At 52.2% G+C, this 18949-nt stretch overlaps 1 protein-coding gene across 1 annotated transcript in view; it reads right to left on the reverse strand.

Moving 5' to 3' along the window:
* The window catches only part of LOC119091993 (inactive phospholipase C-like protein 1), a gene marked incomplete at its 3' end in the record, with an annotated part of 54296 nt that overhangs the window by 14169 nt on the left and 21178 nt on the right, over window positions 1-18949 (reverse strand). The window contains 3 exon segments of the mRNA XM_037214941.1: window positions 2746-2839; window positions 6192-6255; window positions 9763-9878. Of these exon segments, the coding sequence (XP_037070836.1) occupies window positions 2746-2839; window positions 6192-6255; window positions 9763-9878 (274 nt within the window).

The following is an 18949-nucleotide window of genomic DNA, read 5'->3' on the forward strand; positions in this document are numbered from 1 at the left end:
TAAAGACACATTCTTATCACTCGTGGTCGGCCCCGTGCACGCATATTGGCTTCCCCTTAAATGAATATGTTGCACCGTTTCTGTCTCACTTCGATCAGTTCGCGGAAAAGGATTTTGCACGTCCGGCATAGATTCTACGTGACGTCACGCAGGGTCTTTGTCGGACGTGCAGGATGTTTTTGCGGCTAGATGGAGGTGAGACATGAATGGCGTAGCATGTTGACAAATAAACAAGTCACTTAACGCACCCAGGACCGACTGAGGGTGACAAGAAGGTATCTTCTACGTTACAAACAGCGTAATTTGCAGGTTCCGCTCATAGGGGTGCACATAGCACACGGAAACGATTTATTGTGTTATCGCATGCGCAGTTATTGCCACGACAGTTATTAAAATGTAAACGGTAAGCATGTCACGCTGCGAACATGTCTCGTAAAGATGCTACGTGACGTCACGTAGAATAGAACATTCCTGATGCGCTGCGTATATACCCTAAGTCTCACCGCGACCAAAGCCTTGGAGTCCCGTTGAAGACGAGATATCCCATCGTGCATACATTAATACTTCGTCGTTCCAGTTCGCCTCCCAAGTCTCACTGACCGCTGCACCCATGCGTTTCAATTCCGCACGTGCTCTCTGGTTGTCCCCAGCTGGAGATTGTTGCTTGATGCTGCCCCCGCCCATCAGCGCCGGCCATGCTGACCACCTCCCGCGGTGGCTATTTCCGGCCAGATAACCGCGTGACGCAGCCACCGCGTCACTCCCGCACCGGCTGCGTCACGTCACGCCGCCAGCTGAGCCGCCCTGCGGTCTTCCCTGGGAACCCTTGAAGTCCGCTCCCCGGCACGGTTCTGATCCTGACATAACCACACTGTGACTGACGTACTCTAGTTCTCGTGATCACTTCTCATGCAAGAATTTCAAGCGCATCATCTGTCGCGAGATAAAGCTTCTAGTGCACAAGCTTCCACGCGACATACTATGCTACGCCACAAATAGCTTCAATGGCTCTGATGACAATAGCTTCAATGGCTTCAATGACAATGGCTCTGATCGCCGGTACAAGGACTATGTTCCGAACTCGGAACTTGGGACTTCTTCGCCGCCTCTGCAAGGCACGGGTCCCTTTTTCAGTATCGGGCCTCTTTTTCACTGCCACTACCAAGAGCCTCTGACTGGTGGAGGTCAGTTCCTTCACCCTCTCATGGGCTCCGGATGACGTTGTGATTCTCCAACTAGCCTTTTGTGTCCCTGTACCTGTCTCCGTTTGGCTAATGGCCCCACTGAGTTGTACGGCCGCCCTGATCAATACCCAATGGAGCCCCTTTCATTAGTGCTAGGGGCTCTCAGCCGATAGAATAGCCCCTTCCAACGCAGGGGCGTGGGTGCTGCACGACCGTGCCGTCGATGCGCCCTGTCGACCTATGCCATGCGACCGGGCATGGGTCAGAATTTAGAGTATACGTTTCAAACGACGCACGATAATTTCAGCAGCACAAATCTTCAAAATTGGAAATAGAATGGCGCTGCTCGTGTACAGTTCTTGCGTATTGGGACATACGCAGAAATGCAACTTTTGGCACGTTTGTCTTTATAGGCACAGGCCATTGCTAAGCATCTGTCTACAACAATATCTCCTCCCGGGATGTCGGTTACGGAAAACGGAATTTACAACCCTTGTGAAAAGCAGTGCCACGTGTAGTTTACCACATTAACAGTCTGTCTTGTAGAAGTGTTTGCGTCATACATTCTCGCATCGGAAGTCACATCGCACATAAGTTTTACGTTCGAAGTTTGTCGCGTCGAAGCAATGTCGCACAGAAGCTGCGTGCTGGAACTAAATCGCATGGAATTGTGTGCGCTGGAGGCTTTTGCATAAGAGCTAATGTCGCGCATGCGGTTCTGCGTTAGACACCTTGTCGTGCGGAACAAATTTAGCGCGGAAGTTTTGCGTAGGAAGATTTGTCGCGCGGAAGTTCATGCGCTAGAAGATTTGACACGAAAAAGTTTGTGTCAGAAGTTCTTGCATTAGAATTGATGTTGTGTAGAAGCCGCGCCGTGGGAGTTCTGTCGTTACACGCATTTGTGTTAGAAGTGTCTCTAGCGCACCTCCAGCCACTGCCCTGATGCCAACATCACCTCCCGCCACTGCCCTGATGCCAACATCACCTCCCGCCACTGCCCTGATGCCAACATCACCTCCCGCCACTGCCCTGATGCCAACATCACCTCCCGCCACTGCCCTGATGCCAACATCACCTCCCGCCACTGCCCTAATGCCAACATCACTTCCCGCCACTGCCCTGATGCCAACATCACCTCCCGCCACTGCCCTAATGCCAACATCACTTCCCGCCACTGCCCTGATGCCAACATCACCTCCCGCCACTGCCCTGATGCCAACATCACCTCCTGCCACCGCCCTGATGCCAACATCACCTCCCGCCACTGCCCTGATGCCAACATCACCTCCCGCCACTGCCCTAATGCCAACATCACTTCCCGCCACTGCCCTGATGCCAACATCACCTCCCGCCACTGCCCTAATGCCAACATCACTTCCCGCCACTGCCCTGATGCCAACATCACCTCCCGCCACTGCCCTGATGCCAACATCACCTCCCGCCACTGCCCTGATGCCAACATCACCTCCCGCCACCGCCCTGGTGCTAACATCACCTCCCAGCGCTGCCGTGGCACTGGCGTCCAGCCCGTTCGGCCCGCACCGGCCGCCGCCCCACCCACCGTCAATCATCAGCTGGCCGTTCCTCCGCGACTCCGGGTTGGGCTCGTAGTGCTTGATGATGTCCATGCACTTCTCCCACGTCAGCCCTGTCATCTGCCGGGCAAAGGCGGCCGTCAGCACGAGCCAGCCGCCACCGGCCCGCCCTGCCGCGGACCTCGGTAACACCGACGCGACGACGAGTCGCCGCCGTCGCCACCTGACGCGACGTCGGGCGCCCGTTCGCCAACGATCGACTTCGCTATGACTTGTCGTCACGATACTGAGCAATGACTCGTGGTGTGTGCTAAGCACTCGTGTGCCCGGCCATGTGCCGCCGTGATTGATCCTGCTTAAGTTTGATCCATAGTATTTGTTCACAAGGCGCGACGGGGCTGAACGGTTATCGGCGATTTCCACTTTTTATGGAGTTAATCGAGCGAGGGCAGTGGCCGTCACTGAGGTCTGAAGAATGTTTTTATGGGCACTTTCGTCGCCTGTAAACATCCCTGGTATCCACTCAATTTGGAGGGCGTTCTAGAAATGAGGCTCGATGCTGGTGGTGCACACCACTAGGCTTCAGAAAACCAAACGGGTACATGAGACAGTTTTCCAAGAAAACAGCAGGGCAAAGTGCCAGCGCTGAAGAATAATTTGAGCCAACAGCATGGAGGCAGCCGCCGCAATCACCACTTTCGCCCGCTGCGCTGACGACGCGATGTAACACGGCCACTGGGCGGTAACGCGCCGCCGTCCTTGGGTTATTTTCAGATTTCTGGCCACAACGTGTTCAGCCCGGCATGGCGTGGTCGTCGGCGGGGGGAGGGTAGGGGTCCGGTTCGCCGTGCTCCGGCAGGGCATCGCTGACGGTCGCGTGCTCCGCCGTCTGATAGCGGGTCGGTGAGCGCCAGCGGCAGCCAGACGGCGCGCCATCACGGGCCCGGGGCGGGCGGAGCTCTGGTGGCGCCGCCGTGGCTGGCGCTATAACGTCGAGATTAGATCGGCGGCCGGGCAATATGGGGCCGACGCGTGACTCGCGTCACAGCCGACACCGACGGCTGCCGGGCCGGCCGGCCGACCGCCCCACAGAGACCGCCTCGGAGCGCGGCGTCACCGGTCACGGCCGCCGGAGCAGGCCAGGGCGTAGAGGCCGCCTCGGGGCGCGGCGTCACCGCCGGAGCAGACCAGGGCGCAGAGGCCGTCTCGGGGCGCGGCGTCGCCGCCGGAGCAGACCAGGGCGCAGAGGCCGCCTCGGGGCGCGGCGTCACCGCCGGAGAAGATGATGGTGCGGCGGCCGCCTCGGGGCGCGGCGTCACCGGCCACGGCCGCCGGAGCAGACCAGGGCGCAGCGGCTGCCTCGGGGTGTGGGCGTCACCGGTCACGGCCGCCGGAGCAGACCAGGGCGCAGCGGCGCCTCAGGGTGTGGGCGTTACCGGTCATGGCCGTCGGAACAGACCAGGGTGCAGCGGCTGCCTCGGGATGTGGGCGTCACCGGCCACGGCCACCGGAGCAGACCAGGACGCAGCGGCGCCTCGGGGTGTGGGCGTTACCGGTCATGGCCACCGGAGCAGACCAGGGCGCAGCGGCGCCTCGGGGTGTGGGCGTCACCGGCCACGGCCACCGGAGCAGACCAGGGCGCAGCGGCGCCTCGGGGTGTGGGCGTTACCGGTCATGGCCGTCGGAGCAGGCCAGGGCGCAGCGGCGCCTCGGGGTGTGGGCGTTACCGGTCATGGCCGTCGGAGCAGACCAGGGCGCAGCGGCGCCTCGGGGTGTGGGCGTTACCGGTCATGGCCGTCGGAGCAGACCAGGACGCAGCGGCGCCTCGGGGTGTGGGCGTTACCGGTCATGGCCGTCGGAGCAGGTCAGGGCGCAGCGGCCGCCTCGGGGCGCAGCGTCAACGCCAGAGCAGACCAGGGCGCAGCGGCCGGTTGGCTCAATGCCGTGATGAGAAGGGGAAAGGGTAATGCCGAATGGAAACGAGGCCGCGCTAATGGCTTTCTGAGGGAAAACACAGGTGGCATTGGCTAAGGCGTGAAGAGGACAGCTTTCGAAAGATTGCACTGAATTTTGACAAAGTTGGCGTTGATTTGCTGTGGAAAGACGGTAACCAATGACCATTTTTACCGCAGGTTACGTTACCTATAACACATTTTGTCAAGTGCAGGAGCAGTGAACGCTATTAATAGGACGATGAAGCAGATATTGTACCATGTGGTTGGGCGCAAACATATCGGTGTATTTCAAAGTCGTTGACTTATTCCTGATCCAACCACACATGGGATGAGTTAGGACGCCGTTTGCCGGGGGGTGGGGGAGGGAGACGGAGAGGGGGGGTGGGCTCGTTAAACCATCAATAATTTTATATTTTTCTTTAAACTAGAATTTTAAGGGACCCCGTCTAGAACATTCAGGCTCACGTCACTCTCAACCAAGTCAAAGAACCCATAACGTTGGCTGATAATACGAATAATTTTTGGCCACTGACTCTGTTTTACGTTCATACACGCTTCGTTAGGGTTGAAGCTGGCCACCACTTCCACCATGTGTTGTGAACTCATGACGTTTTCATTAAAATTCCAGGGGATTCTTGGTCAATGAAGTCACAAATTTACTTGACGTGAACAAAAATGGTGTCTGGACTTATCAATGTTTGTGCATGCTGCCTTAAGTGACTTTATCTAGGTAAGTGTTTAAGTCTGCACCATACGCTCACAGACGTTCAACTCGGGCCACGGGTCGCCCTAGGTGGCGTTCAAACGGCATCATCCGACGAAGAGTCGTCTTCTTAAAGCGGTTTTTGACCTTCAGCCTGTTTCATATTCATGTATGACGATCTATGTATCCATATGTGCTCAACGGACGCGCCATTTATCAAACATGCTTATTTGCACACATCAGCTATAATTAGTCGAAATGTCAAACACAAACAAACTTGACTTTTGACCTGACATGCGACATTGTATCCGGCCTACAGATAGTAAAATGGCGCGTGTTAGGGCTGTGTGTTCGACGGAGATCTTTTGCTGTCCGAGTCAGAGATTCTACGCTCACGCCGTCACTCAGGAGGAGGGGCAACGTGCTCCTACTTCTAGCAAGTGGAAGTTGGCAGCCGCCCCAGTATATGCTGGGTTATCAAAATTTGAGCAAGCGCGGAGCACAGTGCGACACCCTCTCCCAATAGCACTAAATAGATCGGCCTGCCAAAAAACCGCTTAACTTTGTTATTAACGGAAACAGTAGAAAATCACGATTCCAAAAAGTGTATATAGCAGACCTTTTCAGGTAACTTGCGTAAGCCTAGGCAGCAGCGTGCATGACCGATTTTCACATTTCTGAGTACATTTCCTCTCGCGGTTTGGATCTCAACCACGGACTGACAGACAAAACCACGTCCCCTGCGCTGGTAGTACCGCTCTTACCATGGCCCTGATACGATCAGCAAACCCAACGGTACATTGTCCGAACTTACCCCTTGCTCTCCTTCCAAGAACAAGTGAAGGTCTTCCACTGTCATATATTCTTTATTGGAATGCCTGAAACGGAATGAAAGCTATCAAGAGTTTGTATATCAAATCATATATGTACAGCCCCGGGCCGTGCGATGTTTTAACGAGCACCTGAACTGCACGCGTCCAACGTTCTGAAGTCTTGCGCACAGCCGTAAAATAAGTTACATTGAATGTCTTTCAGGAAATGGCTGATGTGATGACGGCAGAAGGGGCAATCAACGTACGAGCAAGTTAAGACGTGCGTCTTTATATAAGCACAATGAGCATTGAAGCCGCGTACTGCCGCCCATGTTGTGCGGGTGTACAACAAATTAGGCCATTACAAACACAGCTGCACGGCAGCATTTACCCTTTCTTCAGCACATACGGTTTTTTTAATGTTCCGGCACTCACTACGCTCTTGCGTGCCCTCGTAAAAGACCCCAGCACAGCGCGCAAGCGCAGCAGTCTATACAAGTCCTCCTGAAAGGGGACCCTTCGGTGACGTTTGGGTTATGACACACGTGAGTCTAATTAATATACCGCGCTCCTAGTGCCCTGTACATCAACTGCTCGGCATGAAATTACGGAGATAGGTAGCATAACGAGCAATTAATTATAACCTGTACTGATGTGATCGTATGCGACAAACCTAGGAGCTGAGTTAATGGACCAGCAACTCTTACGTTGCAATGTTTCAGAACGTTCGTATTTTCCATGGAGCCGCCAGTATGTTCTGCCTCAACACGTATTGCGGCGGTGCTCCCAAACTTTGATGGCGGATGGCAAGCAAACGCACTTGTGGGACGCGCAGCTAGTCAACGCCTAAGCCAAACACCAACCTAAACGGCACAAATCAACTTCCCAACAGGTCTATGTCACCAGGACGCCACACTTCACTTCCCAGGTGCCAAAAATGTTTTACAGACTGGTCTTACCCGCACCCGGCCGGGGGTCTGAGACCACCGCGACGGCGGGGGTCTGAGACCACCGCGACGGCCGGGGGGTCTGAGACCACCGCGACGGCCGGGGGTCTGAGACCACCGTGACGGCCTGGGGTCTGAGACCACCGCGACGGCCGGGGGTCTGAGACCACCATGACAGCCGGGGGTCTGAGACCACCATGACGGCGGGGGGTCCGAGACCACCATGACGGCTGGGGGTCCGAGACCACCATGACGGCGGGGGGTCCGAGACCACCATGACGGCGGGGGGTCCGAGACCACCATGATGGCCGAGGGTCTGAGACCACCATGACGGCGGGGGGTCCGAGACCACCACGACGGCCGGGGGTCTGAGACCACCGCGACGGCCGGGGGGTCTGAGACCACCGTGACGGCCGGGGGTCTGAGACCACCGCGACGGCCGGGGGTCTGAGACCACCGTGACGGCCGGGGGGTCTGAGACCAACTGCAACGGCCGGGGGAAGTTGACTTCTCCTGGGACCTCTAACTTCCAGACGCCGCATGAGAAAAGCAAAACGCTGTTTAAAGGTCCATCAAGTTATGAACAATGCACACCAAATGCTTGACCTTAGACCAAATTTGAGATTACTAGAGGTCATGAAATGTAAAAAACGTCATTCCCATAGATGCAGCTGAAACTTGTCACCACGTAAGACCGATATTGAGGGCGCAGAAGTAAATGTTAATACTGTGAAGAGTACATTCGACTATTCCTTTTCCCCTAAATGGGACACCTCAGATCAGGTCACCATTCAGAATTGGTCTCCCATTAGCCTACAAGAACGATGATTTTTCACAACGTGCTTCTCTAAGTTCATTTTATTACGTGCAGATGCGGAAAAAAAGGTATTCTAGACACAAAAATACCATTTTAGGCTGAGCTTGATGTCATCTGAGATCAGGCTGGGTCCATTTATGAGCCATCAAAATGGACAAAATTGAAGTGCGAATCAGGTCTATGTGACCAGCACAACCGTTTTACGTGGTCATAAGTAGGTATTGTATATCTACAGGTACTCGAGATTGCACAGCTGTTGTGTGCATTATGCATAGTCCCTTCCACGCTCGACAATGCATTTGTAACAAACTGAGAGCAGGCACGCTGGCCGTCATAAGCTTCACAAACACGATAGAAAGGTGGGGTCGCTGACAGCATTGACCTAGTGCAACCCGTTACTGACAGCATTGACCTAGGTTGGCCTCATATGACCTGACATGTTCTCACGTGACCTATTGTGACCTCATCATACATTAGAACGATGTCACAACACGTTTTCAGTGGAGCATTCGAATTATGCGTTCGAAATTACCTAATAGCACTGCCCACTTTGAGCTCAGCATGTGTTTTGCAGAGGGTAACTCTAGAGGTAAGTCATGATCTAGGCCAAGGTCATGAGCTCTGTGGTCTTATTATGGCTGTGAATACAATGCAGTACTCTATTTTTTCACAGCAAATACCAAAACCACACAAAACACGTACAAATTTACATCATTTACGAACAACGGCAGATGCTGACCTGACTTAAGACCAATAAATTGGCCCTTTAAAAAACAGAAATGCACAAACTGTAAGTTCTGTCAAGTTTTTTTTTTGCCACAGAGAGTTATAACAGTGGAAAATGACTCACAAAAAGTTATGTGTGGTGATGATCTTGGTAGATCAAAGCTTCAAGGTTGCTCAAAGGATGCCGAATTGAAGGATGAGCAAGTAATCGAAATTTCGTGCTGCTGCAAGCGTTTGTTTGTGACCTGTGCTCGAAAAACCGTAGTTGGAAGTTTACTTCCCCTGACAGGGTGTGGATAAATCCTCAGATTTGGAAATTCTTCAGCGGTTGTCAAATTGCTTTATAGTATTTCTAGTAACGTCCTCGCTGCTCAAACAACTGTAACAGATCATCTCTCTGACTTTACGCAAGGAAAATTTGCAAGCCCTTTATCTGAAGGATTGCTCTTTCCCAGATAAACCCTACCAAATGCTCTGGCACTTTTTGTTAAAGTATGCTAGAGATATCAATAGTTTGAGAAAAGAAACTTAAATTCCTTTACGTCACGCGGCATATAACATCAGCTGTACCAAACGGTCACCGATGAACGGCCAAACCCCTTTCCCACACATGAATATCGTGAGCAATGGATCATACCATAACGTACGCCAAATCCATAACCTAGTGAACGAAGCCTATGCCGTCATCGCTAATGACCCACATCTTGGAATAAATGCAAAACTTGTCTCATTCAAGGGCAGGAAAGAGTAAGACTTGCTAGGTGCAATTGTGTTAAAAAGTATTTCATACGAATATTACGGTGTCGGATATGACCACGTCGGACATCGCCGTGTGGATCCATTTGTGCTCCCAGAATCAGGCTCTCTTCGTTCTGGCACCCATATGAAGTAAAACATTCTGTTTGAACGAAATATCACACACGCTAAGCTCACAGATCGCGACCATCTCATGCATCCTGCTCGCGATAATACAACTTCTGGGATTCCTAAACACCAATCACTCGTTTCTAGGCGTCTAGGTGTTTCAGCTAATGCGGATGGTATCAACGTAGTACCGACGCGCCCCAAGGGAAAGCACCTCACCTGAGTAACAGGAAATAGATATCAGGACGCGTGGCGATTTCTTTGAACATGTCAATAAACTCCCTGCTCGTCAGCATACCCCTGGCGTCGCCGTCTGCTCTCTGGTTGTCGTACTCCTGGAACAGAACCATAACAGTGTTCAATCACAGCTTGCCCGTCCACATCTGCCGGGACTGCTCGGTCAATACCGACGCATTAGTGGTTACGGTGGTTCTACCATGTCCTTTTGTGAGACGCCGACTTTGTCTATCGATTATGCTTATTGTGATTCTCGAACGTCGCGAATGTATGTTTCAAACAACTGTGCAACGCTTCTACTCAATTGTCAGTCGTCCAGAGTAAGCGAAGTTTGTTGGAGAAATGCAGTCAAGCGCTGGTGTCACTGATGCTTGGGTTCAAATGCAAGTGAAGTTCAATGAAGAAGTACTCCATCAAACCCTACTCACACCTGACAAAGATGGAATAATCAGGTTGAAATATTGTGTATTTGTTTTTAAAATACTTATACAGTGACAAAATACGCATGATATGCACCAGCCTTCAGGAAGAGGCGACATGGATCACAAAGGTCATCATTAAATCTACTCGCTGCTTAGAAGAGCATTCGATTTTTGATGCCATAAGCCCGTAGAGACGAAAACTTGACCGTTGACGAAACATCTCGCATTCCCCTGTTGATGCATGAGAAGTTGGTCAATGCCTAGATGCCTGCAATTTGGTTCCTTCTGATGTAATTTGACTTCGTTTTGGATACACGGTTTAACAACCATCTGACACCGATTTGACAACTGCAGCCATTCGCATCGCGTTCCATGGTATAGGCGAACGCAAAGGCAAAAGCGAAAAGCTGGCAAAGATAAGAGGTCACGAAAAGGCTACTTAGTCGACCGTAGGGTCATAGTATCACCAACTTTACATCCATATAGCATAACCAGGCGTAGCGTTCGTGCCAATTCACACATAATATTATCAGTTTCAAATTGTGGATTGTAATCTCCGTTACCCGTCGCTGGTAGCTTATATAAAAAAATAAAGGGCTCCGGAAACTCGACAAGCTGCTTCCGCGCCTCCAATCGTCTCAACTACGTCCAAACCATCGGAGGCGCTTACCAGCGGCCCAGCTAGTCCCCACTAATCCTCTCTCGGCCTCCATGCAATCGCCTTTAACAATCAAGCGGAAGCTGTTCAGAGCAAGTGGCCTAAAGGGCAAGCCTTGAGGTAGAAGATGCATACAGATCTGAAAACCGACGGATGATCACATGCATCATCTGTGTGTCACATGTGATACACACGTGACCTTAAAGTTGCGTGCCTGCACAGCAACATCGGCAGTTGACTTGCGTGTTGACAATGACTTAGGCAGGAGCCCATCCAGCTCCAGGCTTACAAGCTGGAAACTGACAGTCGGCCGGAGCCATGAAGTGCAGTTGCGTCCATTAGTCTTCGGCAAACATAGTCTGATGCACAGCTTGGTCCGCGCCTGTCGCTCAGTTGAAAGGCGCGGGACATCTGGCCACTGTGCGGCAGCCATGCGGGGGCTCAGGCCCGACAGGCCGCACCATGCGACAAGTCAATGCTCCGTTGTTGCACCTGTTCATTTTCCAGTATTCTGCAACAGCAGCACCTTTATTTTCAGGTCTGAGCGGTGTTTTTTGTTGTTGATTTTAAGCCGGTGCGAGATCGGCCGATCGATTACCAAACCTTTTCTGTATTCGACACCAAATGAAAGGCGTCCGGATATTGACCCACCGTGCATTACAAAGGAGGTTGACGGATGCATTTTCGGTTGTCAATTTTTCGTTTAAATAGGAGCGAGGACAATAGCACGGCGATAACAGCTGGTGACCGCCGTAATCTGAAGGCCATCGATACAAATATTGGGCCAATGAATAAAGAAGGATATAATAAACAAATAAATATATATATATACGCATATATAAACATACCTATATATTCACGCGTATATATATATATATATATATATATATATATATATATATATATATATATATATATACATGAATCTGATTGGTATAGCAGGCAGCGAGTGAATGTGAGCAGCGGCTGAGCAGGAGGCCCGTTGCCAGGTCGTCAGTGCGGAGGGACGTCAGCGGTCGCGCCGCCGCATGCGGCCACTCTCTGCGGTCGCGGCGCACGCATGCTGCCGACGCCATTCCGACGACGGCAGCGCCGCGGCCTGACGCCAGACGCGGCCGCTCGGTGCCTGTGCGGGACCTGAGCACGGTCAGGCCGGCCGACGAGGGGCAGCCGGACAGTGGACGGCCCTCGGCGCTCGGTCACCGGTCCAGCGGACCCGCTCTCAGACGATGAGCCGCCTCCAACCGTCTGTCACTGACACGAGGGTCGCTGCGAGCAACGCTGGACCACGCTGGGCTTCGGGGACCCTCCGAGTGCGTGGGGCTGTGGGGGATGGGTTAACTAGTCTCTCCCACGGTCATGTTCAGCATCAGGAGTGGGTCTTGGCCATCAGCTGGCTGTGAGGGATGGGTTTAATAGCTTCTCTCACGATCTTGTCAAGTTTCAGGACTGAGCCTAGGCCGTCATCTAGCTAAGATGAAAGACAAATTACCCGAAATTCTCAGGCTATCAAAATGAGAGATCCCTTCTGCTGTCCTTTTTTGCGTCTGATTATTGGAGGACACCACGAATAAGATTATAAAAGCCACAAGTATCTTTTCTGCTGTTTTCTTTTTCCTTTTTGTTTGGGTTTGATTATTGCAGAGCAGCGCGAAGAAAATAATTATGGCCGTAGGTAAATACACAAGCTCTGGAAAGTAAGACCATGGTCATCGGAATCGTCGGAGCGCATGTGTTTGAAGGGCTGACTGGGAGGCAGTTAACGATTGAGCCACGATCAAAGGTCATTTCCAAATACAACTACCGTCACATTGTTTTCGCACAAATCACCGCAATGCGGAGCTAAGCGGAGTTTGCTACCCTCTGGCGGGAGTCAGCCCGAGCGCCCGCATGCAGCCCAAATAATGTAAGCATACCTGTGTGAGGTAAGTTTCCGTGGCAGAGGACTCCCTGATGCGTGCTGTCTTCTGCTAGCACTTTCCACTCTTCTACATGCCATGGCTCGAGTATAGTCAGCGCTGGCCGAAAGACTCTAATCCTAACCAAATTAAACCAAACCACGTCACCGTGCCTTTAACTAAGCAGCGCGTTGTCAGCAATATTTGAAAACGTTCCAGGACGCTGGGTTTGACCGTGCGAGAACAAAGGCGAAACTCTGACTCTTCGTCTCATTGAAATAGTGAAAGGTAAATGAGGGAACATCAGGGAAGAAGCAAAGTTAACCCACGTGGATGTCAAGGAGGCGAATGTCTCTCATGCTGTTGCACACGCGCCCCGACGTTCACAGCCCCTTGCTCCTCCCTTCGCTTAGGATCGGCCACTCAGCATCGAGCCGGATGACGGTCAACCCAGCATCTATGCGTCTCGGGTGCTGCGATCTGGGCGGGATTGCCAGGATGTGAGGGTTCAGGGTCAAACGGCAACGCATTAGCAGCACGTACAGGTGTGAGGCGGAGAGGGCGAGGGAGACGCAGGTCTGATAAAATGAATTCAGATTTACCTCTCTGACACACAACTGAACGAGTACTGCCACAGTTAACACCAGGGGTTCGCAATTGGTGCATACAATGCTGAGAAAACGGCCTAGGCAGGATTTTGGATGTGTGTGGGAGGGTATAACTAGTTTTTTTAAACAGAAAACCGAGTTTAGTGCGTCGCCGGTGCTTACCATTGTTTGAGTGTTGTGATGCGGCATTGCATGTTCTCGACCTTTGAATTTTCGCGCATGCACCTATAGCTTTCAACTGTCAACACTTAGCCACGTACAGGTTACGTATCGTCAATTTGGTAAGGGGGACGTGCCAAGGGATCCACTACATGCGTACGCTCTTGGTTCAGAGGGTGTTGGTATTTTGAGAGACATGTTAAACCCAGAAAACCATGTTCGTCGTTCACCGCGTGCATATTTGGTTGATCGGGTGAATAACTAGATCTGGCGACTAATACACATCACAAGATGCGAGTGCAACGATTGCAGATCCGGCAAGAGTGAGCCATTCCAGTCAAGCGAATACAATACTTCAGGACCAAAGAACGTGCCGATGGGAGCTCTCAGCAGTCAATTTCCAGGAACAAGCGAACACCTGCCGTCATAACGATGGCCAGCGAAGACGAGAAGGTGCAAAGTGCAGACGATCGTACCTGTCCTCTCCGGAGTCTACAAATGAGTTACGTCGCCCCTAAAAGCCGAATCCTTCAGAGGATTCACCGTCATCAATCACTGATACATGCAGTCTTGTCCAAAATTCTTCAAAGCCTGAACCGGCTGACAAACACGGCCTTGATGGGCGACCGAGACAGTGCCTCAAACGGCGCTGTCACAACTACTGCGAACGGATTTTACGCAGATCTGGTTGGATTACATCAAGCATGCGCCATGTGGCAGATCATAAAATGGTTACAATAGCTGCACCCTCATGAGAAATCAGGAGGCAACAGCGAACAAGACCCATTTGTTTGAAACTCCCATCAGTGACGCAGTTTGCTATTCAGATGAGGAGGGAGGGGGCGCTCAAGTCTCTCGTGACTTTGAGAAGAAATCCGGCCGAATGAAACCCGTTTATCAGCGCATTTTGGGAACACGTTGCGTCATTTTTCACAGCTCAGCCCTCGCCGCGGTGCTCTCCATGGATGCATCACCGCCAGAACTGGAAACCAGCAGGCCATTGTAACGTTCTGGTCAAAACGGCCCACTTCCGTTCCATTTAGAAGTTCGGCACTTATTGGAGAGTTCCTTCTCGTGATGGTTTTTATTTATCATCCGCAAAAGGTTGCCCATGATTCATCCTGAATTCAGTTTAAAAGACGCCCATCCGTTAAATCGCAGCAGCGGCTTCAGCGCAGCTTAACACGTCGGAGACCAGAGCCTTGGTCTGACGATAGACACCAGGCAATAATGACCTCTATCAACATCGCATCAGCGATCAACATCTCAGGGGTCGTACCACAAACGTGTCAATTCCTGCACACTAACACCTTGTAAGACGGCGACAGGTTTGAAGGCTGGAAGACGCCATTAAAAACTGTTGAGAGCGGTTAGATTTGTCAAGCGTTCGGATGAAGCCCTTTAAATTTTGATGGCAACATTAAACGACGTAATCTAAAGCAGCTGCCCGCTGAAGAATGTGGACAAACTGACACCCTTCGAATTTTAATTACAACATTAAAGGACCTAAACTGAAGCATGCTGCACGCCAGACCACGTGGGTAAACAAACATGCCAAGTTTTCGGGGAGGTTCAGCGCGGAGGGGAAATGGTTCGGATAAGGCAACGGTCGACGTGCTCTTCTCCTGTGATAGAAGACACCGGTGTCTATTATCGATATCGGATATCGGATAATAGACTGTGCGTGGTGTCTACACCGGTGTCTATTATCGATATTTACGGTCTATTATAATAGCACAGTCTATTATCACCTACTGTGATAATAGACACCGGTGTCTATTATCGATATCGGATATCGGATAATAGACTGTGCGCGGTGTCTATTATCAGACAGGTGATAAGACACCGCGCACAAGGGTGTCTCTTGGGCATTTGTATGCTGGTGGTTACATCCACGAAGTCATTACACACGCGGAAATACACCCGTGCCGTCACTTTTGATATGGGGTCTCAACAAATATTGGCCAGCCTATCCACGCGTTCTCCAGCGCGGGAGAATAGATTTCAAGGAAGTGGGGCAACTGACGCAAATGACCGACGGGCTGCGTTCCTCACATCAAAGAAGCTCCCGGGAACGACGTGAGCAGAGCTCTCGGTACTCGTCATAGCACCCTCAGCGTTCCCAGAGCTGGTGAGCTCCCCATGCGATGAGACGACAGGTGCGCCGCACGTGATGTGCCTGTTATTTTCTTTCCCTCGCCCTCACTCGGCGTTTGGAGGCCCTCGACCGCACGAGCGAGGGAAGCTTGGGAATACGGCCGGCCTGGTTGCCGAATCCACGCCTGCTGAATCCAGCAAGCATGGGGGGCGATAGACCAGTGTGAAATATGAAGCCTTTCCTCGACTCAGCCCTGCAAAATCTTGCATTTCCGAAACCGGCTGCTGTTTTCCGCTTCTTCGGACGTTTTGGGTGGACGCTTTTACTCCCCCTTCGGTCGCTCTGTAACTTCATGGTGAAACTATGTGATGACTGTTTTGCCTGGGATAGAAATTCCATCTGGACAATCCTGAATGTCAACATTAATGATAAACATGGACTTGATGTTGCTGTGATCCCAACGTGATTCTTTCAGTCTCGATGAATTCAGAGATTCCCACTGCGATGACTGCTGTTTCATCCCAAGATAGTGACCGCCAGCAAATGATTCACGACCTTGATGATGAAATTGGGGTCATCTCGGGTTTGATCTTAAAGCTCCTTGGAAAAGGCAACCAAATGTGCTTCCTGGTACCCACTCAGCATTTTCCGGTGCACATTCTTTGCTCTGCAAGATGTCAGTGCAAAATCGCCAAACTACTTCAATATAACGTTACAAAAGTGATCCTGGCTGAACAAGTGCAGCCACCGCGACAACCGCTGTCACACTCACTCATAGCGAGTACTGCTCGCTTCATCTAGTGGCAAAATATTTCACTGCACGCGGTTTGCGCCCGCTATTGCGATTCTCGGACCTTTTGGGTGACCGTCATACATGGTTCGCATCTGGCGAGTTGAAAAAAAGCATATGCCCTCTACAGAATTGGAGCCTGTAAAGATCAAAACTGTTTCGTTATCCCAAATAGGCAGCTAGTCAGTTCCTTGCGCTGAACACTTCCAATCTCTACGAACAGCTATTACATTTGTGCGCTGAAAGGCACAAATATTATTACATAGTGCACTGAAAGGCGCGGAAAAATATTTCTGGGAGCTTTTCAAGACGGGGCCTGAGGTGACAAGGATATTGAATGACTAACGCCATCAAGGACACATCTCAGTCAATCCCTCGTATGAAATAACGCGCTTAGGACGCTATCTAGACTAATCGTGTCACAGGTCATAAGCATAGATGACATAAATGATGCAATCGCTTTGCGCCTCACGAACGTCTGTTTCTCGAACAATGTTAGCAAATTGTTAGCATTGCATTGCATGTTATTGCCCATTAGGCGTAACTACCTTCTCCGCGAGTGTGCAACCTGTAAATGCGCGTAGCACCAAGAACATTATCTAAAAAGAGATAATGAATACAAATGTCCGCAGTTCACTTAATGATGCAATGGTCCAATGGTGCAGCCACGTGCAAACAACGCAAGCAAAATAATGTTACTCCATGGTTACGCACATTTTCAATCATCTGTTGCTTACAGCTGTAGTTAAGTGGTAGTTTTCGGATCTGTTCAGAATAATGCGATCGCAGGCAAACAATGTGGGTCGTCGATCAGCAGCGTACAAAGTTCGCTGTCACTGAACGACGCTGGTTCTGGACGACTCTCCCATCTCAAGCAGTGCAGTATACAAGGAAGCAAAAACGTAATTCGTCAACAGTGGCGTGTTTTGGCGTGGAACTGACAAGTGTTTCCTCAGTCGGGTCCTTTGAAGTAAGCGTTGACAAACAGCTCATCCGAGGCGGCCAATCTTTGACCCATAAATACTGGACACGTCTACTACAGCAGACTACAGCATCACCGGCTATTATGGTATCTCATCTCTCCCGATGTCTGGGAACAGACAGAAAGCCGCCAGTCGAGTAGTGTCTTCCTAGCCACTGGCGAACTGGGAACAGTCATTCCTATGGGCGTGGGAAAAGGGCGGGGGACATGGTCCCCACTTTTGTGGATGTTTCCCCACTTCACTTTCTGTGAAGTTCTTGCACTTGTGGCAGTCAGCCATCACGGCCTTGCGAGAAAGCCAAACAGCTACCTGCGGCGATCCCATCCACTGGAGACTGGCAGACAAATAAGCAGACCAGAAGAGATCAGCAGCGGCACAGATTGGCATATGGCGGGCTGGCGTCCTCGTGGTCACTGGCGACAGGCCGACACATCTCCCCTCCCCATCCGCCATCGACTGTGACCTGAGGGCGGGGTTCGGGTCCTGCGGCCCTCCCACAGCAAGCCCGGTCTGCGTGATGGAGCGTTTGATGGTTGTTCCGAAATGCCGTCAGTGGAAGTGAGTGACGTCAGTGGAAGTGACGCAATCAACGTCCGTAGCCGGGGCTGCCTCATTGGCCCGCGGACCGCCCGCGACGAGATGAACGATCTCCTGGAACGGCGCGAACGCTCCAAACAACGTCCGGGATCCCAGGAACCGGCGCGCCGAGTGACTGTCCCGGCGCCAGGGCCACGGCGGTTCAGGGGCTCTATCACACCCACGCGCGTCCAACGGCTGGAGCAGTGGCATGTTCCAGGACGAGCTGGAGCTGAGCGCCTGAGCGAAACTAGCCCTGCCTCAGCCAAAGTGCGCTACATTCACGCGCGAGGACACGAGACCAAACTGCATGATCGTCCTCACAGCCCGATGGTGTGTCTTGAAGCCGTTACCCCAGCGGTGAACATGAGCGCGTATATCATAATTACAAACTTAAGCCTCAGCAGAACTTTCGCAGCACGTCAACGCCGACCATAAGTTAGTCACGAATGTCAGGTGGCCATATCCCGCGCCATCTCATTTCAGCATCGTATACCATCCACCGTAATTTTACCACTCTCACCTCCCATGTCAGGGTTCGACGAGGGCAGCATGGGACGGGTCGGCGTGTAGCCGGCCCTGTCCGGCTGGCGCGTACATATCCCCGGACCGGACCGGGTCGGACCGGACCGTCCGCCCCGATGGGTCCCAGGGCGGCCCTGCTCGGCCGCCACGTAAAAAGCCCCGGACGGCACAGAGTCGGACCGGACCGCCCGACCCGGTGGGTCGCAGGGCGGCTAACGACGTTGCTATTAGCCGCCGGCGGACGAGGCCATCCATCGCGACAGAGCGCCCCACTCCCCCTCGCTCCAGCCGCCGTGGCAATGTGTTAGGAGTGATGTCGGTTGGCGAGACCGCCGGCGGCGGCTCGCGGTAAGGCTTGGCCCAGCAACGCGGCCGCAGATCGCGATCGAGATAGGAGCGCACTGCGGCCGGCAGCGCGAGCTAGAGGACGGCGCGCGTACGAGCCTGTGCAC

This window comes from Pollicipes pollicipes, unplaced genomic scaffold (assembly GCF_011947565.3).
Source record: "Pollicipes pollicipes isolate AB1234 unplaced genomic scaffold, Ppol_2.1 Scaffold_3447;HRSCAF=4054_pilon_pilon_pilon, whole genome shotgun sequence".
Classification (NCBI taxonomy): domain Eukaryota; kingdom Metazoa; phylum Arthropoda; class Thecostraca; order Pollicipedomorpha; family Pollicipedidae; genus Pollicipes; species Pollicipes pollicipes.